The sequence below is a fragment of the Poecilia formosa genome, unplaced genomic scaffold, assembly GCF_000485575.1.
Source record: "Poecilia formosa unplaced genomic scaffold, Poecilia_formosa-5.1.2 Scaffold228, whole genome shotgun sequence".
In the NCBI taxonomy this organism is placed as follows: Eukaryota; Metazoa; Chordata; class Actinopteri; order Cyprinodontiformes; family Poeciliidae; genus Poecilia; species Poecilia formosa.
In genome coordinates this window covers 382,306-407,607 of record NW_006800167.1, presented here as the reverse complement: position 1 = coordinate 407,607, position 25,302 = coordinate 382,306, and the positions used below count along the sequence as shown (strand labels likewise).

General features: G+C 35.8%; 1 protein-coding gene across 1 annotated transcript; it reads left to right on the top strand.

Annotated features, from left to right (window-relative positions):
• Positions 1–26: 26 nt before the first annotated feature.
• Positions 27–25,302, top strand: LOC103149444 (splicing factor, arginine/serine-rich 15-like). The gene is made up of 18 exons (XM_007568617.2): positions 27–247; positions 1,730–1,813; positions 1,938–1,982; positions 2,310–2,471; positions 2,572–2,689; positions 2,809–2,930; positions 3,007–3,153; positions 3,241–3,314; positions 4,623–4,716; positions 4,854–4,931; positions 5,074–5,153; positions 9,778–9,959; positions 11,843–11,943; positions 12,043–12,156; positions 12,247–12,403; positions 12,503–12,594; positions 23,970–24,108; positions 24,283–25,302. The coding sequence occupies exons 1-18, from the start codon at positions 218–220 to the stop codon at positions 24,765–24,767; spliced, it is 2,304 nt and encodes a 767-aa protein (XP_007568679.1). The 5' UTR covers positions 27–217; the 3' UTR covers positions 24,768–25,302.

The following is a 25,302-nucleotide window of genomic DNA, read 5'->3' as shown; positions in this document are numbered from 1 at the left end:
CCTGTGGAGCTCCGCTAGATACATTTCTGCACCTTAACTCTTGTACAGGGTGGTATTCCTAGCTTTTAGCTTAGCCTCTCCTGAATTCGGATTCTAGAAAGCCACTTGACACAATTCTTTGTAATATTTTTGGCTACACAACTTTATATAATCGTTTGTAGTTAGTTTAGTTCAATGAATGTGTGAGTCGAACTGTTTGCATTAATAACAAGCCGTAATGGATGCCGTGAACGCGTTCAACACGGAGGTAAGTTTTTACTCCCATAGCTAAACCGTTGAGCTAAGCTAACTAATATCCGTTCTTTTAGTTTACTCGGTGAGATCTATAGTTGCCCTGCCATATAAATAGAACCCGTTAACCCACATTTTTAATGTAATCGATATTTTTAAGATTCACGTCATTTATTTGTCTGTAACCTAGTTTTAATGTTTGGATACTGTTATTAAGGCCAATAATATTGGGCTACAGATAATAACAAACTCCTACACAAACTTAATGCGAATGTTCAGAAAACGACTGCCTTCTAAATACAGTTGGTAGTAGTACCTCGCGTACATTAGTGCTATTTAATAAGAAATTGTAAGATTTGTTTAGAAACGATCGAGTGGCGAATAGTTAAATCGCTATCTCGCTTTTATTTATTGTAGCTTTGATATTTCTTGTTACGAAATTATTCCAAACATATAATTTGTTTGTCGTGCAAAGATCGCATGTGTGAATACAATAGAACTTCTTATAAGCATACATTTTTATGCGCTGTTTAAGAAGGTATGTAAACACGCGCGTCTGGCGCCTTTTCCACCAAACTGGTTTTAGTCTGTTGCTGAAGCTTACTTAACCACACTTCTTTGCGTGTCTATCGACACAAAAGCCTCAATATTGTCCCTAGATCCATAAATACTGTTTCTGGCTGTTTTTTTTAACATTGTTTTAATGTTCCCACGGTGGTGTTAATAAATCTTGCGCTAGAAGCTTTGTTTTAACTTCAGCTTTCTAGCGCTGGTGGTGCTGATAAGAGATCAGCTGATCAGGATTGTAAACGTGCAGAAGCAACGATCGTTGTATAGAAACAGTGTTAATAAATCAATATTGGGGTATAATTATATCATCTATTTCCTGGAATACTGGAGTAAAAATAATATTACTCCTAAGGGTTCACTTATTTTCTGCACTTACATACTTCAACAAAAACACTAAAAAAAAACATTGAGAATACTTACATTGTAAGTAAATACAACTTTATTTATACATGTGAAAGACATTTCTTTGTAAAAGTCACATACTGCAGCTTTAAAGATGACCAGCAGCTCCATATTCTGGATGGCAGCCAAACTACAGCACTAAAAGAAGGTTTAAGTGGATGTTTTTAGTTATTTGATTGGAACTAATCTAACAAACCTTTAATCTGCACAGTGATGCGGTTGATTGTGCTGTTGCCTAGGGTTTGAATCCTGCCAGAAGGTTTTACTGTATGGAGTTTGCATGTTCTCCCCGTGAATGCTCCGGCTAAATTTTCATTAGTTTGTGCTGTTTGTCTCTGTTTTGCCCTGTGATGGGCTGGCAAGTGGTGTACCCCGTTGACCGCTGGAGATAGGAACTAGCTCTCTTGCGACCCTGCAAGGATAAGGATGTTGGATAATGGCTGGATGGATGACACCATTAATCAATATTTAATATTAAGCTAATTAACTGTTTGCATTCCTAATCTAATCTCTTTTATTCATCCAGTTGTTCGCTATGATCGAGATGAAGCCTCCAATATCCCGGGCTAAAATGATGTCCGTTACCAAATCAGCTATTAAAGCCATTAAGGTAAATGTGTATAAAATATTCATGAAGGAAAAAAAAAACTGCTTACTATGATATGGTGTACATAGTATATAATGTAATATATACATACTTTTATCTGGTACTGATTTCTATTTCTTTTATTCAGTTGTACAAACATGTTGTCCAGATTGTTGAAAAGTTCATCAAAAAGGTATGTATATTTGTCTGTTTTTTTGGTTGTTTTTCCTGAACTTCCTTTTTTTTATTATTATTAGAAACGCCCCTAAACATATAATTATCTATGAGATAACAAATATGCTATAGAGGCGTGGTTGACATAAAATATTTATTAAAGACAGAAAAACAAAAAAAGTAGTTTAGTTTCAGATGGAATGTATGCATTCACTCCGTATTGAACAAACACAGTAAAATGCTTCCTTTTGCTTTCAGACTACAAAATAGGTTCTTAATTTTAAACTTTATCTTGAGAACATTTGAAAATGTATTTTTTTTTCTTTCTCGTTTTCTTTCTTTTTAGTGCAAGCCAGAATTGAAGGTTCCTGGTTTATATGTGGTTGATTCCATCGTCCGGCAGTCACGCCATCAGTTTGGTGTTGAAAAGGATGTTTTTGGACCCCGGTTTTTAAAGAACTTCACAGATACTTTCCGAAACCTTTACTGCTGTCCAGAGGATGACAAGGTACTATTTGTACTTTTAATGTTCTTTTGTAACATGATTCAGATATTTATAAAACGCCAATGTTTGAATATTTTATTTTTATTTATTTATTTTTTTTCAGAATAAAATTATCCGAGTTCTAAATCTCTGGCAGAAGAATGGTGTGTTTGATATGGAGATCCTTCAGCCTCTAATGGAAATGGCCAATGGCACTGTTGTGCCACATTCTGCTGCAGAAGGTAATGAAGTGTTAAAACATTGTAACACACATAAATGTACTTAAAAGAAATGTAGTGTCTTTCATACTTTAGTGAGTAATTTCTTTTGCTAAATAATTTATTATTCCTGTTCTGATCAGTTCCTGTTGACCTCCAACCAGAGACTCTGACCGGTAATGCTTCAGACATACCTTCTGTTCTACCCACTCCAGAAGCTTTAGCTGCTGTGGCACAACTCTTCCAGTCCTCTCACGCTCAGGAGGTAAGTGATAAACTGTTTTAGATCTCCATCAAATGAGCCAAGATTTTGTTTAGTAACATTTCATTTTGATCACCAGCTGCAGAGGATGCTCCAGAACTTTCAGCAGGCTGAAAGGACAGTCGGAACATCTACAATTGCAAATAACATAACAAACCAACATCAAATGCCAGTAACCCAACCCTACCCAAGGACTGATACTGTGAAGAAAGGTTCTTTAGCTGAGGTATTGATAACTCTCTGTGTCTCAAATGTTTTTGAAATTCAGTTCTGTCATTTACACTTTTATGTTTTTGTTTTTTGTTTTTGTCAGAAACTACTTGACCGATTTGACTATGATGATGAACCTGAGGATATGGCAATGTCAGAAGGCAACATTCAGACACAGTGAGTGCTAAGGACAAAATTGTGAGGCAAAAAAACATCAAAGTTAAAGACGAAAATTGTTAGTTTATTTAAATTTCTACAACTTTAGCTTTTTGTCTATTCAGTTAACGACTGTTTTGAAAGCCTACATTCTGGGATTATTTGTTCAATTTTGCATAATTTCTGGCGCTTTTTGTAGAGCCATTTAAGGATCTAAACTGCAGAACATGAAATAAGCACAGTGACAAGGTTTTATTTTTTAACAGTTTTTAATTTTTTTTTCTTTATTGTTTTGGCCTGTGAGTTAGTTTAATTATTAATAATGCTCATTTGAAGCTAAAAGATGCAGATGCAAAAATAATAACGCTGTTTTTAATAGTATCCTACTGCCAGCAAAGCTTTTTTTTTGTTTTTGTTCAGAAGATATATATCTTCTGGACAAAATATTTAAACAGTAACCCTAATGGTAGGAAGGGTAACAAAAGAGACTGGTGTCTCCCCCTCCCCCCCCATTGACTCATGTTAACTGGCAGGTCCAGTATTTATCTGTCTATTTGTAGAAACAAAAAATATAGGTGAAAGTAAAAATATAAACAAAAAATGCAAAATTAAACAAAAAACTATACTAAAAATGCACTTCTTCAGAGAACATGGTCTTCCATAAGAAAATCTCTACCAGAGCTATAAGTCTTTATGAACGATTTTTGCCATTCAAAATTTTGAAGTCTCAATATTCCTTAAAATTATATTACAAAAGTTATCATTTTATTTTCTGCTTTACAAAGAATGAGGTTTCATGTGGGAAAACAAGCTTGGCATCTCAGATTTAAGATAATTTGAAAATAAAACTGCAGTAAGGGAACAAGCTCAAATTATCTCCGGTAAGTTAATGATCGCTTAGCTCAACAGGATCAGTTTGAGATTCTTGAGATAATTTTGCAGAATTCTCAGTTCACAACCAGTTTGCGATCTTGTCATCTTTATGTAGTTGGAGAACTGGCTCATAGATAGTTTTAGCTAATACAGATGGCCACTGGGTGTTTAAATGAATGAATTTAAGTCCACCATCCAGTTTTTATGACTATTGTTTTATATGCAGTTTTGGAGCTTTTTGCACAATTAAAATTACATATTAAACACTGTTTTTAAAAAAATGTTTAAAAACACTGTTTTTAAAAAAATGATTTTAAATGTTAAAAACATTTTTGCAGTTGAATGAGTGAAAAGGATTGTGCAGTTGATTGTGAAAAGGTCTGGAATTTTAGTGTCATTGTATGTTCATTGTATGTTAGTGTGCTTACGTGTTAATGTGTGTTTTTGTCCTGACAGAGGTATACCTGAAAACATGTCAAACCAGTTCCCCGTTCAGATGCTAAACACAGATGCTCACCCTGATATGTTGGGTCGGACTAGAGACACAAAGGTAAATTTGTTAAAAACACAAAATATTAATTATTTTCAGAATAATAACTTATTTCAGATTTGTCGATATTTTACAGCAGTGTTGTGTGTTTGTGGGCATTTTACTTAATTTGTGTTTTTTATCTCTTTGTTTCTCAGCATAGTGGAGGAATGAGTCATGTTGAACAAAATTTGACTCCCGATGGATTTAATTCTGTGAAAGAGTCTGAATCATGGGTAAGCTCGCCAACTTTAAGACCTTATGTTTAGTTGAAACAATGCAATTGCTGATTATTCTTTAAGTAAAATTTGTAATAATTAGCCTTTTTAAATAGGGAAAATGTTTTTTCAAAGTGTCTTTGTTGTCTGTGTCTAACAGGAAAACTCAAGAGAAAATTCTTCCACGAGGCAGGAGGGGAGAGACAGAGACTATGGTGCGAGGTCCAGATCTTCTTCTAGGTAATGACTGTTCGTCACTTACAAATGTACAAATTATAGATTTTTTAGCGGTTTTGAGGTCAACTTTAGCCAATGACGGTCTTTATTGTACTAAATTTGCTGTGATAAGCTGTAATATTATCAGCTCAGCTCTCAGTAATAAAGCAAAAAGCAATTTTTAAAGGTTCATGTTGCAATAGGAAATGGTTTTATTAAAAGGTGTGCAAATATTTGATTGGTCAAATGTTTTTCTGTTGCTGGTACCACAAGAAGGGAGTGATCTTAAGGTTATTTGAAATCAGTGAAGAAGACCATATTAAGACTCAGTTTGCTTAGCAAGGCTTCACTTAAAAGCTGACAGGCACTGACCTTTGAGATGAATGTTGAGTCAAGGTGTTTCAAAGAGGCTTTTATAGATGCTACTGCTGCATTTTGCAATAACTTGAGTAATTTTACTGTTGTAACTGTTCTGATCTACCCACAACTGTTGTACTGTTGTGGGTAGATCTGTATCGAAAGGATCTCTAGTCTAGTCATACTGAGTCATTCTGTTTTGCTGGGAGTAGTTCTGTTTGGTAATTGTTTACCTGGTATTCATGCTTAAAGAGAGGTATTATGGAATTTTGACTTTTTCTGAGCTTATTGTCATGTTATGATGTCATTCCCTCATCAAAAAAACATACCTGGACCGTTGCTTTGACGCATTGATACATGTTTAAGAAATCTTTGAATCTCCCGTGCCAGCCATTTTGGGGTGCCTTAATGCTTTCTCATACTATGCACCGCCTATTTCCCAAAGCTCTGCCTTTGAGCTTCAGACTAGTGGCAGCAGCAATTCGCAAACACCTGGTGAGCTCATCGTGCAAACTACTTCTCAGTCCAATGCTCTTAAAAGCCTGGAAAACGCATAAAACCCTTCCTTTAAGCATGTTCTCAGTTCATGCAAATATTGATTCAGTCTGTGTTCCAAGGGATTCACTGATAGGTTTAAATATCTGCAAAGCTGTTGCTCAGTTTGCAGCAGAAACAAAGTTTCTACACAACATGTAAATACATTATCTAGTAGGGAAAGTTAATATAAATGCTAAGCTTGTGACTGCATGGTGATTTATTGAACTTAATATAATTCTGAAATCTGACATTCCATTTTGAGTCTGAATCTAAAATATATATTTTTTAGCGTATTGGAAACAAATAAATTGCAACATAATTTTAACATGCCGGTGAAGGTTCTTGGATAGAGGCAACTGGACTTCTCGTTATGCTTATTCCTTTCTGAGAACAGTAACACCAACTTGTTATCTCTCTGACACAACTGAGTTTTAAACACTGCATAATGACTCCTGGGATAGTTTCAGTGACCTTGGAGGTAAAAAAAACAAAAAGAGTAAGTACTTGGTGAGTTTCTCCCATGCATCTCTAAACTGCACACTTAGCCCTAGGGGTGAATAACTGTGATTCAAGTTTGCCTGTGATTTTGAAGAAGTTGAGGTACAAGACCAGTGGAGTGCTTGAAATGTGTCCTTTTAAAAGATTATTAGTTTGGTTTTTGGCCTGTATGGGAAAAAAATCAGACACCTGACACATTGTTCAAGACTGTTATGATTGATGTTGAACGTATGTTATAATACTAAATATTTTGGAGATTTTCGGCAGGGGCGCTACAGCTTATTGTGGATGCAGATATAGCAATAGTAGTGCATGACTTGAATTTAAATGTATTGGCTACCAAATATTATATTTACAGACAGTGCAGGATGAAATAAATTTAAAACAGGTATTTTATTCATCCTTGAGAGGATTTAGACATACAGATCCCATTTGTCTTGGTGGTTATAGTTGTACCAAATGGGCATCACATCCTTGGCTCATGACCAAAGTAGGATTTTAGCAGTCTTTAGTAAATATGATGCCTAAATTCCCCTAAAAATGATTTTTTTAATACACATATCTAAAATAGTCCCAAAAGAAATGCCTTCATTAATTAAATCAGAATCAAATTACTCAAATTCTTGGGCTACATTTTTTTTAAGTTGAAACATTTTAAAAATATATTTTGACATTACATTGATATTTTTTGAAGACTGACATTTCTTTTTAAAATGTTTTTTTTTTTATTGATCTTGTGCAAAATTTAAATATTCTGGTCCAAAAAAACAGAGTTTTTATCAAAATCAAGGCTTTAAATATTTAACTCCACATAAAAAATCTAAAGGTTTTCACTTTATGAAAAAGCTCTAAACATTAAAGATGTCCCAAGATAACATGACTTCTTCTTTAGTGAGACAACCATTTTGTTTACTAACATCTCGACTAGGAGAATTACTTCAGGTTCCACTGTCTGACTGAGGGCTATTATGCAGAAGTGATGTATTGTGTCCGAACCAAAACGTTATGGCAGCATAAACACTTTTAAACCAAGTTACTCACTTGAAACAATATATTAGGCTGAATATAAACTTCACAGATACTAGAGAAAAATCAACAGACTTTGGAACCAGCTCAAAAAATAAAAATAAAATAAGTTGGAGGAATCTCCATTTACGAGAAGGTATTTTCACAGCAGTAGCGCCCCCTGCATTCAGGCAGGTGCAGCTTGTACACTGGGTTATCAAAATATCTAAACAACTCTAATGTGATTTGATCATGTTTTATTCTCACATATGGGTGCAGTCTTTAAAATTTCTAAAGCTCACTATGAGCAATATGATGGTGGTCTGTATAGCAGAAAGAAATTATAGTGAAAAAGTTTTACATGAATAACTATGGCTTCTAAGTTATCACAGCACACACAAGAGCTTTCAGTTCTAAACATGTTTGGACACAACAATCACAGTAATTGGGCCAATAAAGTCACTAAGGAGGCAATAAAGACTCTAGTCATTGCAATGTTTGGTTGTTGCCTGATTATCCAAACAGGTCCTTAATGATGCCATCTGAGTTGTTTTGGTAACATTTTCCAAGGTTGTGAATTGCTTAAAACTGCAATTCACAACCTGAGAGGAGACGGGGCTGCAGAGTCGGCGTTGGAAAGATTCAATCTAAGGCCACCTCCTATGTTTAGTTTTTTTTTTTTTCATGCTAAACTTAAATAGCTTTTTTCACTTCTATCAAACCACCTGTGTTCCCTATCCAAAATGTTTACATTGCTGTCCTCCATTTGTCGCTTATCTTTGAGATGTAGCTGCATTGCTGTTTCTTGAAACAATATTTGCTCTTCTGTGTTGGGAAGTCCATTTGTTTAGCTGCTATTTAGTTTCTCCAGTGTAGAACTCTGAACAGTTCATGCTGCGCTGGGCTGCATATAACACTGCTGAGCTTTGTGTTTGGGTGTTTTATGCTTATAATAAACTAGTCTCTACCTGCAGGTTTTATGTTTACAATTCAGTTTAATATTCAGGTGGGAGGTCACATGTCACACTTAAAGTTTGCTTTAAATACTTTGCCATCTATTGATTTTAATTAAAAGAAAGGAAAAACAGACCCAGGCGTCTGTGCAGTCAGAGAGCTACCATTAATAAGGCTTCACTACAACTAGCCAATCAGACTGTACATCTGGCATGTAACTCAGAGCCAGCATATCCAACAGAAAGGAGGAGAGAGTGGAAGAATAAGCTATTTACCCATGAATACAAGAATTTACTAAAAATAAACAATTATTCCACACATTGATATTCTTGTACGAATAAATCAATTTGACACTACTCTAATTTTCTGAGACATCGAATTTTGGGTTTCCATGATCTTTTAGCCATAATCATCAAAACTGCACAAAACAAAGGCTTGTAATGCATCTCTATAGGCCCTGCGATGGACTGGCGACATGTCCAGGTTGTACATCACCTCTCACCTGCTGACTGCTGGAGATAGGTGGCCCCACTAGGGATGAGGATACAAGATGATGTGGATGTATTTCTGTTTGTGTGGTGATTATATTTTTCATTTTGAGATGACTGGCAAAAAATATTTCCACAACATTGTCATTCTTTAGCTGTACTAGTATATGAAGAATACAAGCCATTCATATAAACATGCAGATTTATTATTTCAACAAACCATACATGTCCTGGGATATGTATGTGCAAGATAAGTGTACAAAGCCAGGAAAGATGTCCACTGACTTAAAAAGGTAATGCAATTGTATAAACATGCACTGAAAAGACTGCAAATAAACCTTCATCTGTGACTTTATGACTAAGGTTCTACTGAAGTATTGCACCCTGCCTTGGTCTTTTTGGACCACTGATCCATGTTACACTCCTGCTGAGAGTAAGGATGTTTTATACTGCTATTTGCTGTAGCCTGGCTTTAAAGGAGCTTTTAATTGCACCCACCATGAATTACGTTGGGTTTCATCAAGACAAATCTAAGCTTTTATGGCATCCTTCTGTCTCTCTACAGCTGTAATGTGTTATGAAGGGTCTTCTAAACACAGAGCCTTTTTAATGAGTTTGAGTTTTTTCCACTGTTGAGTCATCATCAAATTCTGCTTACAAGTACATCCTGACTTAAGAGATTCTACATCAGCGCAAGCTCTGCTGTCAGGATTTGTCCTGTTGCCACTAATCAGATAATGATGTCAATTTTCATTTGAGAAACATATTTTTCTGTTGCACCTAAGCTTTGTCTTTTATTTGTACCTTAGGTCGCCAAGGAGAAGAAGATCGAGGTCTTCATCTCGCTCAAGGTGGTCAAGGCACAGACGCTCTCGCTCCAGAGAACACCGCTGGAGATCTCGTACAAGTTCAGAGGACCAGAGTGACAGAGAGAAGGACAGAGAACGCAGACAGAAAGGTCTTCCCAGCTTAAAGAGCCAAACTCTCAGCGGTATGTACCAATACAGAAAAAGTCACTGAGTAATATATTGTACAGCATTAAGTTAAACACAAATGTGCCACATGTGTCTCTCTCCCCCCCCCTTTTTTTTTGTTAAAGTCAAACTTTATTAACAAACCAGCGTTCTGACAACTATCCCTGCATGCACCGCGCGCTTCTTCTTTTACGGGCGAAAATGAAATCGGCGGCTGCTTACCGTAGTTGCTAGACCTATTGTGGCTCAATATTGGTCCATATATAAGGCGCACCAGATTATAAGGTGCACTGTCGGTTTTTGAGGAAATTGAAGGTTTTTAGGTGCGACTTATAGTGCGGAAATTACGGTAGGTGTTATCAATTCTTCATTGTTCTTTTGACGTCAGCTGGGTCTGGGTAAAATGATTTATCTGATGTGTTTATGTAGAAAGTCTGCTCTGCCACAATGTACAGTAATGGACAATGTTTTGGCAGTGACACAAGGCGTCTTTGACGTTTGTAATATTTTGTGTTTTCTTTTGATATACTAAACATAAAATAAAACATTTAGAGTTTAAAAGGCTTAAATTTAGCAAAAACCTCAAATAGTTTTAAAGTATTATTTATAATGTTCACCCTTCTTCATAGCTTATGGTATTTTCAAAGGCTTGCTGGATATGAAATTGTAGGCATTTCATGAATTATAGTGGTTCCTTCTTATGTGATTGGGGTAGTGGAAACTTAGTCACAATTTGTCAGCATTTATTCATCCACTTGCTTTTTTGAGAGCATGTTCTCAGTTCTGAGACATTTTCTGACTTCTGATCCTAAATTTACATGTTAATTGTGTCTGGATTGATTTTGTTGGAGACTGAAACTACTTTTATTCAAACCAATGTGGCAGAGTAGTATCCCCAGTTTCGTAGGCGACGACGTTACACTTGGATTCTGTTTGTTTACTAGTCTGCAAGACATACAAACCGTAGCAATACACTTTGTTTTTCCATATGTCTCCAACAATCAGAACGAAGGTTCATCTGAAAACATTTAGCAGCAGTCTGTGTAATTCTTGAAGTCGTTCAGTCTGTTCTCGAGGTTTTTGTTTTAAAACATAAGTGGCTTTTTTTTCCTGCCCTTCTTGTTAGAAGCCTATCGTGCAAAAGACTTTTCCTCGCTCTAAGTTTATATTAACGTGGCCAATGTTAGCTCTATACTGGTGGCTATATGAGCTGTAGCACACTCTTTAGAAAGATACTTGATTTGAGCTTCTTGGATGTAATGAAACCTTCTTGACTCTTAAGTGGACCCCTCACTATGAAGTTCTTGGTGTTCCAGAGCAGTCCTTTCCAAAAGCAAGAAAGGTCTTAACATACCTATTTGAGGATTTTATTTGTTGTGCACATATAATATAGTTGAAAGAAAATGCATAGTGGGAAGCTGAAATACCTTATACACAATGCTTCTTGACACATTATTGGCTGGTGTTTGCAAGGCAACCAATCAAGAGGTGCCATTTATTTTCCTCGGTGCTGATTGACTGTACCAAGTTTGTAAATAAGACTGTAGATATTGTTAAGTTGTAAGTAGCATACTGCGCATGTGTGAGATGTAAGGAGTGGGAGGCGGGGCTAGATCTGTGTTTTCTTCATTCTGTTGGGTGATGAGCGCGGGAGCGCATGTTGTTAACTGTTTATGGCGACCATTAAAGTGTGGATGCTAACGTCAGCAGAGTGATTATTGAATCAACAGATATTAGCTTCCACAGTAGACTGTTTCTACTGTGCATGTTAATCCATAGTAAAGCGTATTTGGCATATTGAACTATTAGTTCAAGTATTAAAATCACTGAGAAAACTTTTTGTCAAACCCTATATTTAATTTTAATCCCCACAGTAGTTTCAGTTTTCTTTTGTTTCTAGTTTGCAGTACCACACTTTGGGTTGGGCAGCTGGACAAGAAAACCCAGCAATCTGACGTAATGTCCCTTTTAGAAGAATTTGGTCAGATTGAGTCCATCAATGTAAGTTTGGACAGTTTGTGTGAAATGTAATTCTCACCTTCTGTGACCAACGGATCTTGCTAACTTTGTTTTCACTTTGAACCTTTACTTTGTGTTCAGATGATTCCTCCGAGAGGTTGTGCCTATATTGTTATGGTTCACAGACAAGACGCTTATATGGCCTTAAAAAAACTCAGTAAAGGGTCGTACAAAGCCAACCAGAAACCTACTAAGGTATGTGCTTTACACATTTGGATTTGTTTTTCAATTGCAAAGTTTCTTTTGCTTAACAATATCACTGCACCTAATTTAATTTTCTCCCAGATTGCTTGGGCTTTAAACAAAGGTATAAAATCGGCACACAAAAAGTTCTGGGATGTGGAGCAAGGGGTTACTTACATTCCTTGGAGCAAAGTCAAAGTTGAAGAGTTGGAGAGCTATCAGGAGGGCGGCATGCTGGACCCAGAGACCCTAAATCCAGGTAAATGCATGATATTTTCAGCGTGACCTCAATTCACATACCACAAAGTTTTACAATACATGTTTCCTTACTTTATCCTTGTCTTTGTTGGTACTCTAGAGTGGAATAATGCCAAAGAGATTAAGGGCCAGGCAGCTGTAAATGGAGCAATGGATATAGTACCAGATGTGGCTGTCAGTGCTCATGTTCAGGTAACGTTTTTGCAGTCTTTAAACACTTTCTTGTTGGTACAAAAACTTTTCTTTCCTGTTTTGGCCTTTTTGAGAGATTATTTTACAATAGGTATCATTGAAGTAATGACAAAAATAAGGTTTTATTGGATACACATGGAGCCTATCTGAATCATTTTGTATGCATTTCAAACTTAAAACACAAAGAAATAAGTGAAAGGTAAAGTTTAAATTTGATCAAATATGACATAAAAAGTTTTTTGCTTGGTATTGACCAGTTCTGTCAGTAGTTATTCAAACACTGGGAGAAAATAGCTTTTCTAGCTTGTTATAATTATTTTAAAACAAAACATTATGTAATTATGTCAATGACATAATGACATTAATGACAGACACAGTTCCAGCTCCTTAGTAACTGAGGAAGATCTCGTGAATTTTTTATTTGTTACATAAATTTAGAAAAGAACACAGTATTTATGGGAGGATTACCTCTGCAAAATTTTTTCATAAAAAAAAAAAAAATAATTAAAAATCAACAAAAAAAAGCATCAGGTCACTCAATTTCATACGGGGTTTGAAATATGTTGAATAATGGTCAGTATAAAACATGCGGCAGATGGCTCCATTTTGTATAGAAATAAAGATGAGTATGAAATGAACAAATCTACAAAGGTACGAAATGCAAAAGAAATGGAATGACCAGCACCTGCAGAGAAATAAGAAAAGGTTCACATTTTCTGTGCACTGGGGCAGCATTTTATAGTTAATCATTATACAATCTTTTAATTATACTATTTGTCTCCTACTGAAGGCCTAAGAAAGCTACATGATAGCCTTACATTTGTCTCATTTTCTTCTTTTAACCTTTTGTACAAATGCAAAATCTGGATATCTAGGTGACACATTCTCATCTTTAATATTTCAAATAGCCGTTAGAAATGGACCTGTGTTAAAACATTTGTATTGCAAGGAAACAGGGAGTTATTTATTACTAATTCAATGTTTCTACACGCTACAGTCAACTAAGACTGGTATAAATAAAGTTGCATTGCAAGGGAAGCTAATGATTGCGGCACTGATTGTTTAGCTACAAAATAATAATTTTTGTTGCGCCTTGTGGAGTTGGTGTTGAAAGCCAACCTCATTTATGTCCATTTATGGTTTTTAAAATCAGCTGATTACTTAATTACTTATTCTCTTACTTTTTGGTTCATTAATAATTTTAAAGCCAATAGCAGTTCTGCTATTATAGTATTTTGAAGGACTGATTTAAAGTCTTGTGTCATGTTTTTGTTGGTGCTGTGGTTTAGCAAACAATTAAATTTGGTCTTAGACCACCTTGCAGTAATTCAGATAGGCTCCTCTGCTTGTAGATCTCACTTTAAAAGTGCTTTTTTACTTCTTTCTTTCTTATTACGTCTTTGCATATATCTACACAGTAACCTTGTTCTGTAACATCTTATTCAAATAAAAATGGTAATTAAAAACTTTCATTATTGTGGTATGTGTGAAGGGAGGCGTTTCTGTTATCCTTTCTGTGCTCAGCACCAAGCTTCATTTAACACCAGCATTTCTTTAGCATTCGGTTTTCTGGCTAAATTTTAGATATGTGCTTAATGCTAATTCATGTGAATTTCATAATACTTCTCAACCATTACACATCAAGAGATGGTAGAATGTGCTGAACATGTATTGATATGTTACTGTGTCTTAATTTTAAATGAAATTCTGAAAGTATCCAATAACATGGAAAACAAAGATTTCCAACTTATTATTTAGCTTTGTAAAATGTAAAAAAAATAAATAAATTATAATAAGCTGTTTAAAAAAATGAAAAGACTAAATGAATGACCAGCAAATGACCCAAATAAAATTGATTATCAGTATTATTCCATATATTTTGGGACTGATTGGCTCAGCACTTTACCTGGAGAGTAAAAGCTGAAGTGCTTTACAAAGATCTTCAAAGCCAAACAAACTGTTGGCTGCTGGTGGGACATAAAGTTGTGACTGGGAAGAGGAGTATCAGAGTGGAAAACCAGGTAAGCTCACAAATGCGTTGCCTAGCCTACTGGTTGCTAGTGGGTGTCTGGTCAGGTGATTTTAGAGGCATCTTTAAACATGTTTTTATTATCTTTAATTACGACTGAGTATTAGGACCATACTAAGGAAAAAGAAACGCGAAAATAAAATTATAAGAGTAAAGTCGTAATAATGAGAATAAAGTCAGAATATTTTGAGAATGGGCATAGCATTATGAGAATAAAATCATATGAAAGTCATAACATGAGAATAATAGCTTACCAGAATAAAGTCGCAGTATGAGAGTAACTCATACTCATACTTTTAAAAACTTTCATTATTGTGGTATGTGTGACTACGACTTTATTCTCATATGACTTTGGTCTCCTAATTTTATTACTTTATTCTTGTAAGTTGTTTTTTTATTTTATTTTCTTAGTGTGGCCCTGACACTGTCGTACGTATTAAGAGCCCAGAAATGTTTTTCCTACACAAAAGTAATAACTCCACCTTAATTTAATACTTGACTAATAAAGCTTCAATCTGTTTGTGACTTCAAAATAATCAACAATGAACAAGTAGTGCAAAATCCAAATTTTCAGTATTACAGTTAACTAAGTTTTAATTTAGATTGAGCATGGAGCTGGGCGGGGCTTGGTGCAAGTAGACAAGAGTTAAGGCTGTTACTTCTCGGCAACAAGGTCCCAGTTTTAAGACTTGACCCTTTCAAAATAAGGGCCGAGCTCCGAATATGACTGCAAAGTGTTTTGTATCGGTCATTTTTGGGAGTCGTGATAATTCATTAATATAGCGGCAGCATCCTTTAATAGATTTAACTTCATAGAGTTGCCTTTGAGAGATCCGGTAACTCTCAAAGAATTTGCTTAAGCAGTACTACGAAGTTGGTCATCAACTCGGTAAGTTACCCAGGGTTACTAGCTGGATATCTACGCAATACAAAACCTGGAGTTGTAATACAGGACCAATCACGTTGAGGAGTCAGGAAGGAAGGTGGCATGAAAAAAGACTAAATGCACAAATTAATCTGTTCAGTATCACAGACAAGCTATCAAAGGGGCAGTATTATGTTTTTTTCCAGGCAGTTGTTTAAAAATACTATGCATAGCAGATTTGACATAAAAGCAGTTTTACTGTGTAATTTAATGCCTTGAAACTGGGCCTCTGTCGCTTCAAGAAAGTTGCGCTCTTTTCAACACTCTGCCTTCACAAAGTCATCACAGCAACGCTCCTCTATTAATCCTTTAACAACATTTTACCAGCATAGCTAATATAATAAGCTCAGCATATGTGCAGTACCTCCAGGTGTTTGCTAATTGTTGCTGGCTAGTCTGAAGGATCTGAGAGGGGGAGTTGCGAGACGGGCTGGTCTGTGAGGCGGAAGCCAGGATACTGCAGGCTCCGAGGAGGAGCTGCGTCTCGAAGGCAGCACTAGGTTCACCCAGGTGTTTTGCACAGCTGAATGGTTGCAACAGGTTAAAGGATTTCTCAAGCATGCATGAAAGAATCAAGGCAACACTCCAGGTATGTTTTTGATGAGGGAATAACATAACATGATGTGAAACTCAAAAAAGTAAACTTTTCATAATACTGCCCCTTTAAAGCAGGAATGTATCTAACATTTTGTCATTGCACATTTAAAACACCAGAAACCCAGTTTTAATCTTAATCTCTGTGCAACAACCATGACTATTTAAATCCCTCATTGCACCGAATGATCTGCTAGGAAAAAATTAATTCAGTCCAACAGGTAGCAATACTGTAAAGTTTTAAGTTTATGACTTTCTAGTTCCACATAGAACATTTTATTGTTGTCTGTGATATCAGTGATTTATTTATTTATTTTTTTTTTTGGGAAAATGGACAAGCCATATGAACGTGTACAAAATGTGCAGAAGCATTGAAAAACCTAGCAAAAGCCTCTGAGGAAGCAACTTAAGTACTAAGTAATTCTTTAATCTGCAGCTTCAAACACACCTTTTGGCACATAAGGATTAAGCCTTCTGAGATATGTCCTCTGAAGATTTTTTTCTGGTAGATATAACTTAGCTTGGAGGGGGAAAAAAAGAGGAAAACTGTTCATCCAGACTCATCCTTTTCAATTTGAAAGATTTCCATGAACTTGTTTCATGGTTTTTATTTCTAATTGGGACAAGTTAACATCTTTTATATGACACTCTGCTTTTACAGTTAAACATAAATTCTTTAGATCTTTAGACAAAAAATAAAATGTCTACACTATCTTAAGATTATGGATTTTGGAGCACATATAAACCATCCAAGTCATTTTCTTGAGTTGTACACATTTTTAGAAGCAAATGTAAAAATCAGCACTCTTGTATATCGTATTATCTAATCAAGTGTTTTTGTTTTTGCTTTGGAAGCTTCTTGCTCATATTAATGTCTGATTGTTTCTTGTTTTCAAAGCTGTGTTCTGGCAAGTATAGCAATTGGATTCGTTTGGTAATATTTCTGAAAGGAGAGAGAATTAAGAGTAACTTGAGGTTTTTAGACTTCTGTTATGGAGTTCAATGTGCAACTCTTCTTTATGACAAAACTGAGGTTTTTGAGCCTATTGTAGTTTTCCTTCTGGACTCACTAACCGGGTTGAAATCCTACGGGGGATTTCCATTCCAAATGTTTTGCTCATTATAACGAATGTTCTGCTCAGAGCAGTAAACCGGTTGGAATACATGGGAAATGTAAGCACAGCATGTGCAAAAACACATTACTGACTTATAACAGAAATGGATTTGACAGAGTATTTTTTAGATTAAAATAGCTGTTTTCACAAATGTAAATATGCAAGCCTTTCCTCTAGGCATTTGGCTTTAGGATTTAAAATAGTTTGTAGGACCAGCTGGATTGAGAATCCAGATCTGTCTGTGGACTCGGCATCATATATATATATATAATTTTTTCTTCTTTCTGGACGACAACAGAGAAAAGGGGCTTTTTTTTTGTTTTTGGAATCACATCAGGTGAGTCGGTTGCTCCTCGATGTGGATCTGGACACACTTCCAAAGGAATGTGGCTTCATCTGTAAGGACCACAAGCCAACTTGGTCTGAGTGTGTCCTCAAGTTGTCCTACATTTGGACCGGTACTGAGAACTCTCTGCTTGTTATTGGATCAGCCCATGCCTGCGCAAGTGAAAACGATATGATTTTCTCTTTTGAATACAACCTGGGATAAATCGGGTCGTTTCCTTCTGTAGAGTGTACTTACGAATTGGTTCTTTTTGTGTTGTGTGATAAACATCACTTCCCTACTTTCAGCAGTACTTGCATTAAAACAGTCTTTTCCAGTAATTTCCTGATGCCAACAATCTCCTGGATCTTGTGGATATCTTACTGACCACTACTAACCTTCATGTGACATAAACACTCCTGTAAAACTTTACAAATGTATAGAATTTGCTTCTTGGATCAGTTTGGCTGCAATGCTTGCCTCTGCTTACTCTGTCTGGTTTGTGGCACCGACTTTCTTCAACGCCTATTATGATGAGTATACATTATGCAACACAATTCAATGTGCCTGTTTAATATCCTGAAGATAAGTGCTGGAGAACAGCTTAGTAGTCAGGAATATAAGAGACTTAGTTCTTGACCATCCAGCTGAAATTTGCTAGTGAAACTATATTTAGCATTGAGGATGTAATTTTAAAATTTGTGAAATTCTAAGAATTTGAAGCCAGGTTTGCTTTCCCTTCTTTAATCACATTGAAGCTATGTTTTAAAGACATTCTTGCCTCTTAAACTTTTCAATATTTTTGAAGTGTTACAAAGCAAGGACACAGTAAAGGCCTCATGAGAACCAAGGAACAAAATAGGTCAGAGGTCAAGTTGTAGAGCAAAAGCTGTCAGTTGTGCACTTTTCCAGTCTGGCTGCCAAAAGGATAAGGATGCCAAAAATGCCATTTTGAAAGAAAGTTGTAAGAAGTCCCATTTACAGTTTCCTACAAATGGGATGTAGTGTGTGGATAAAAATGAATGCTTCACGTTAAAGCCACAACGAAACATGGTGATGGCAGCATCATGCCGTGGAGACGTTTTCCTTCCAGAGGGAACAGGAAGCTGGACAAAAATTAGCAGCAAAGCCTATATTGGTGCTCTTTCAAAGGTTGTTCTGCAATTTATTGACAAATTGAATACATTTGCACACCACATTTTAAAAACATGTATTAGAAATTGTAAAAACCATAGATTATTTTCTTTCCATAGCACATTCATGCAATAGTTTGTGTTGGTTTCTCACAAATCCCAGTGAAACACATTGAAGTTGGTGACGTGTAACGTGACAAAATGTGGAAAGCTTTAAGAGGTAAACCTGTTTTTTAAAACGCTGTAGGTTTCTGAATACAGGGGAAAAACGTTAAGCACACTTGCTATTTGTAAATGTATATATGGATTGCATTTAGTTGTATGATTAACATCAGATTTGGGCATATAGAAAGATTGCTACCAAAAGTGCTAAAAGTCTGATAAAGTCCTTAACATTTAGTTTCAGCAAAAAGGAAAAAGCCTGACAAACTGGCCTGGTTTTCTTTCCACAAAGAGGGGAGTGGAAAGAAATTTTTGTTCATTAAAATCCCTGAACGTGTATTTTTATTGTGATAATTAGTCTGAGCCCAGTAGAATATTTCCAAAAGAACTGTTCATGCACCTAAATAGTGCTTACAGTAAAATGGAAATTCAATTACTTTGAACGAAATGAAAAATCTCTGCAGGTATATGCTGTCAGACATTTGAAATAGCTTAACTTTTCAAGAAGAGGATTTCTTTCAGTTACAAAAAGCCAAACATCTATGAACTAGAATCATGGACAACTTGGCCTTACGAAGGTGAGTAGGAGGAAAAATATGTTTCTTAGAATATTTTTAAAAGGTGAATTATGGCTCATTACCTGAAGTTTCTTATCATCATCTCATAATAAAAAAATTTAATTCTGCATGTTGTTGAAGTAGCCAACAAAAAGCAGTGTTAAAGTCTATCAAGATCAGACTCCCGCTGAAAGTTCGAATGCCTGGCTGTCTCCCTGCTGAGGTTTGCTTTGAGGAATTAAGCAGCGGGGAAAATGCAGCTATTGTTCCTTTTTTCTGCTGACGGAGTACACATAACAGGGTAAGAGCAGAACCTTTTAAATGTTTCTCTGTTATTATTTCTTCTCTCCATTTAGTAGTTCAAATACAGAAAAACTCAAGTGATTGGCTTAGCAAGGTAAAAAAAAAAAAAAGCACCTGTCTTCTTTCTTGCTATAAGCTGGGAAATATTTCGATTTAATTTCATTATAAATTGTGCATGCACTGTTTTGTGAGGCTATGTTTTTGAATTTGGACATTGATGTTAGATATTTGCATCTTACAGTCAATTAAATTCAGACAAGAAAATAGGAATTTTAACCTATTCAATTTGATTTTCACTGCAGTATGAACTCAATTTGTTCCATATGCCTAAATAATCTTAGAATTATGTATGATGTACACAATTTTTCACACACCAGATCTAGTATTGTAAATGCAGTTTACAATAATTACATTGTAAACTGTATTTGGAGTATTTTAAGTTCAATACCACACTTCTTAAAAAGTATTGTGTTCTTTAAATTATGTAGATCAGTGTCCTTTATACTGTAAAACACTACTATGCAACAAACATTGTCCAATGACTAATCTAAATAAGTTCTAGTCAGATTAGGTATCATATAAGGTAGATTTAGCTGTAATTTCAGATGCTATTATTGACATCATGTATTATTGGTGTAATGTAGTTTTTTGGTGATGATTTTAAACAGCAATGTTTTGCTATGCATTGCCAGACATAAGCAGTCATTGTTTTAATGAATGGAAACTGGTGAGAAACGTATTCCCAGTATATTAATGGAATATATTATCTGCAGCCCAAGTACATATCTATAGACTTATAGTACATAATATTCTGGCTGGCCTGAATCTTGTTCAGAGCAGCAATTAATGCATGTTATTAATTTGCTTAGTGATGATTTGCAGTGGAACCTCAGAATACAAATGAAGTTAAATTTACTAGTATTTTGTTCCCTCATTAAAATAGCACATCAACTACACCCGGCCAAAACACGATCAGTCCTCAGATTCATAATTTTCAAAATAATAGTTATTATTCTGATGTTATAAGACTGGTAGACATAAGTATGTGAAATAATGAATGCAGTTTTTTTCCCTTTTGATATAAAAACCATTATATCAGAGTGGTTTTAGTAATAATGCAAAGAACTTGCATTATTATTTAAGTAAAGTCGTCATGGTATGTTCAGCATCCTTGAGGATAGGACACTGGGTCCAAACTAAACAAGAAATTTTGGCATCACTGGCTTTCCACAGTAACTGCCTAGAAGCATTGGCAGAAATTGTCACAATTTACGTTAAAAAGAAATCAGTTAATTGATACTTCCTTCAGCCTTCTCTACAACATGTTTGGAAATTGTTAATGGCATTGTGTACATAGTTATGCTGGATTAGCAGCTTCTTTTTTTTTTTTTGGTTGATCCTGTGCACTGAAGGTTTGCAGTCTGGCGTTTTTATATTTCTTTTGGATTAATAAGTTTCTTCTTGGTGAGTGGCAAGGAGAGGATTAACCATAGAAGGAGCCATGAAGCCCATGGTAACTATGGAGGAGCTGCAGAGATCCACAGCTCAGGTGGGAGAACCTGTGAGGACCACTTTCAGAGTTGATGGGAAGTCAGATTCAGCTCAATGCAGGGCAACCAGCAACAACTGATAAACAGATAAAATACACTGAAGTGTATGATTTTAATGTTGGATAAAAAGCCCTTAGGGTAAATAATTTTGCAAAACAATGTACACTCCTTGGATATTGAATTCTTTGTTATTGCTTTTAACAGAATTTGCCTTTTTTTTTACATGAAAAAAAATACAAAAAATAAAACATTTAATGTCAAATGAAAATTGATTTCTACAAAATACTGATAAAAATATTTAAAATGAAAAAAAAATATGAGTGCATAAATATTCACCCCTTTAAGGGGACTGACCTAATTCATCAGAGGTCCAGTGAGTTGGTGCTTGTAGTCTCACAATGACTGGAATGGAGATCGCTTGAGTTCAGTGAATGAGTCTCAAAAAAAACACCCGTTTTTCCAAGGTCCTTTTACTGATTAATCTGTAAGAACATTTGTTCTTTCTGCTTAGCTGCTATTACAGCATGAAGACAAAGAACACTCCAAGTAAATCAGTGAAAAGGTTATTGTAAAGTATAAGTCAGGGGATGGTTACAAAAAATCTCTAAGGTACTGAACGTCCCGTGGAGTTCAGTTAAATCCATCTTCCAGAAATGGAACAAACATTGCCCATGTATAGATCAGGCTGGAGGACAAATTGTTTCCATCTGCAAGAGAACTATGGCTTCAGAGAACATTTATTTTACAACAAGACAATGGCTGAAGCGTCCAGCTAACGTTACACAAAAATGGTTTGAAGACAACTAGGTGGATGTTGTGAAGTGGCCCAGTCAAAGCGCAGACATCAATCCTATACAGAATTTTTGGCAGAACTTGAAATGGGTGAAATGGCTGTCGAACCTGACAGACTGTGCTGTAATTGCAACCATCTGCTGAATACTTATTTGAAGGGGGTTATTTTATGTTACATATTTTTTTATTAAATATGTTATATAAAATCATTCTTAACTGTTGTTTTCAATAATTACGCATTTTGAATTTCTCACTTCTGTGCTCTTGTAGCTTTTTTCCACAATTTGATTTGTTTTTCTTTTGCTTAATTATGTAGATGAACTTATCAGGTCGTAACATGAATTTATGACTACTTCATGTAACAACAATAAACAAAACTCAATTTGAAAGTGAAATAATTATAGCATAATGTTACAAGACACTTCCTTTCTTATTTTCATGATTTAATAATATTAATAAAATGGTAAATGTGGACCATATTTACAACTAGAAGTTAGTATTTTAAGACTATTTATGAATAAACCTCAAATTTTTTGGTTAGTTAAATGCAAAAGCTTTTAAGCTGCAAGGCTTCTCAGGTCATCTCCTCCTGTCTTTATCATCTGTGGTGTGGACAGCGATGAGTAAGAAAACTGACATAAATTTAAGATTTTATTACTTCTGTATTAGGTCAAGTTAACTAGGTATGATGCCATCTGCATTCTCTAACTGTTCTGTATTAACCCATGTTTCTGTCAGATGAGGAGTAAAGAATTGCTGTGATACACCTTCAATTAATTTGACTTATAATGTGGTATTACTGTCTAACACTTTTAACTAATAGGAACTAGTCTTGGTTATTATATGACAAGAATGTGTATGGAAACAAAATTGTTTCCTATTGCCAGAAGTTATTGATGATTTATGCATCTTCAGAAATATGAGATCAAACACCAATCAACACTTCATGGTTTGCAAAAATAAAAAAACAAAAAACACCAAAGGATACTTTCATTAAGGGAAGACGTTGCCTGTCAAAAATGTTTTGATTCCCTCTCTTTTTTTCTAGTTTCTGATGACACTTAAACCGCAGAAGAAATCATTTGCAATAACACTTTAGGGCTCAATATGTACTTTGTTCATTAGAGTATCTTCCTTCAAAAATAAAGCCAAATTAAATGTTTGTGTTTATATTTTTCTGGTTCTCACATTTTTATGAGTTAGCTTGTGCCTGATGTTTATGTGTTCTATGATGGTGTTGTGAGTCTGAACATGTTTGAAACACCCAAATGTATTTTTCTTTGAAGTGAGAGAAAAGTGAATTAGTTTGACTATCAGGGTGCAGAAAGACGGAGGAGAGGCAGCACTGGAAATAGATCTGAAATCTCATTAAAGGAGCTCCAAAACCAGTGTATGATGGAAAGATTTTGCCATTTTGTAATGTTACATTTTTTAAGTCTTGGTATGTACAGGACTTGGATATTGGGAGATGATAAGTCATTGTACTGTAAGGGGAATTTTTTGCATCTGAGGAAAACATGGTTCAAACTATGCAATACATTTTTACTAGATTTTTTTTTTACCTTTAGTTTTACTATGTATCCAACACATTAGTAATTTAACCTGGTTCAATGCTTCCTTCAACCATAACTACCTACTTTTGTCTCCAACTAAGACTTTACAAGAACAGTTTTCATACCGTTTCCCTCAGATGAATTTACGTCACGCTTTGGAATCAAGGGGTGTTTGTTTAACATTTCTCTAAGTGTGATTCACACACTTAGAGAAATGCAAGGCTTCTCAGGTCATCTCCTCCTGAGAAGCCTTAACAGTAATTGTGATAAGACGACATTTAACAGTAATTTAACAGCAATTGTGATAAGACGACATTACGTTTGATTTGTTTTCCAGATGCCAACAGTTCCGCAGTGTGAACCGATTGGAAGTCCGCCTGCTTTTCCGGGCCCCATCATGCTTTCTCCTGCGTCGTTGCCTCCTAGTGGAGCTCCTTTCTTACACGCAGAGTTTGACGCTGCACATCAAGTAGGAGGCAAGTTGTATTCATATATTCTCTGTTGTTTAGGATTAAGCATTTTATTACCCCTGGATACACTGGTGATCTACATATGCTGCTATTCTGTAAACCTTTTGTCTACATTTGTTCTTTCTGCGTATATTGATAATTATTAAGTGGAAACAATAACGGTTTCCTTTTTTACCACAGGAAATTTCGAAGCTCCAGTGGAGTCCACTGAAGGTCCTACTGGAGGTAAAGATCCCTCCTCAGCTGACAACCAGCTGGGATCTCCAGCAGGACAGGTTATGATGCTGCCAAACCCTGCGGCCATGCATGGTCCCCCCAGACCAGGAATGCATGGTCCCCCCATACCAGGAATGCATGGTCCCCCCACACCGGGAATGCAGGGTCCTCCCAGAATGGGAATGCAGGGTCCCCCCAGACCGGGAATGCCACCTCTGCAGCCTCCCCTTGGCATGCCAAACCCTCATATGCCTCCGTTTCCTGGTCCACCAAACATGCACCGCATGCCCACGCAAATGATGCCAGGAGGGCCGATGTTTCCGCCAGATAGATTCAGAATGCCCATGCCCTTCCCTCCTCGGGGCCCTCCTTTCCAACGACATCCATCAATGGGACCAGGCATTAGACCAGGATTTGGACGCCCACCATTTCAAAGAGGGAGGTGGTAGAGAATAGTTTAATGATTAAACTAAAGCAGAGTCTGTAAAACAACTCTTGAGCACCAGGTGGCGCTGTATCCTCTGTTCAGACTTGCCCCCTCTCTCTGTTTCCAGCACTAACAATAAAACACCGCGTCCCTAAGCTGCTCCTGTAAGTTTTATCAGAGATGTTTCTTGTTTGGTTGGTTTTAGCTTTTTGCTGTATATACTGAACATGTGTGTATATATTCATTTTTTTGTATATTTCAGTTTGTATATGCTCAACTCTGTTGACAGGACTTAGACATGCATGTTTTGAACAGTCAGGTTTTCTCTTCTGAAGAGAAAATGTCCTATCCGTTTTTTTTGTTTTGTTTTTTTTTTATTTTAGAAACTGATATATTTCATTGTAAAATAATAATTTAAAAAAAACATGTTTTTTGAAGCTTTCATTTTCCAGCCAGTAGAGGATGGAATAAACTCAAATACTTTTTGAAACCTCTATGATGCACTGAGGTCACAACTTGTAAAAATATGGACTATGAATAAAAAATATCCACCATTT

What these genes read in the sequence shown, in the direction of transcription:
- LOC103149444 (XM_007568617.2), top strand. Translation starts at nt 218, where the DNA reads ATGGATGCCGTGAACGCGTTCAACACGGAG. An exon ending in AGGTCCAGATCTTCTTCTAG is followed by an intron (nt 5,154 to 9,777) that starts GTAATGACTGTT and finishes TTTGTACCTTAG; the next exon opens with GTCGCCAAGGAGAAGAAGAT. An exon ending in GTCAGATTGAGTCCATCAAT is followed by an intron (nt 11,944 to 12,042) that starts GTAAGTTTGGAC and finishes CTTTGTGTTCAG; the next exon opens with ATGATTCCTCCGAGAGGTTG.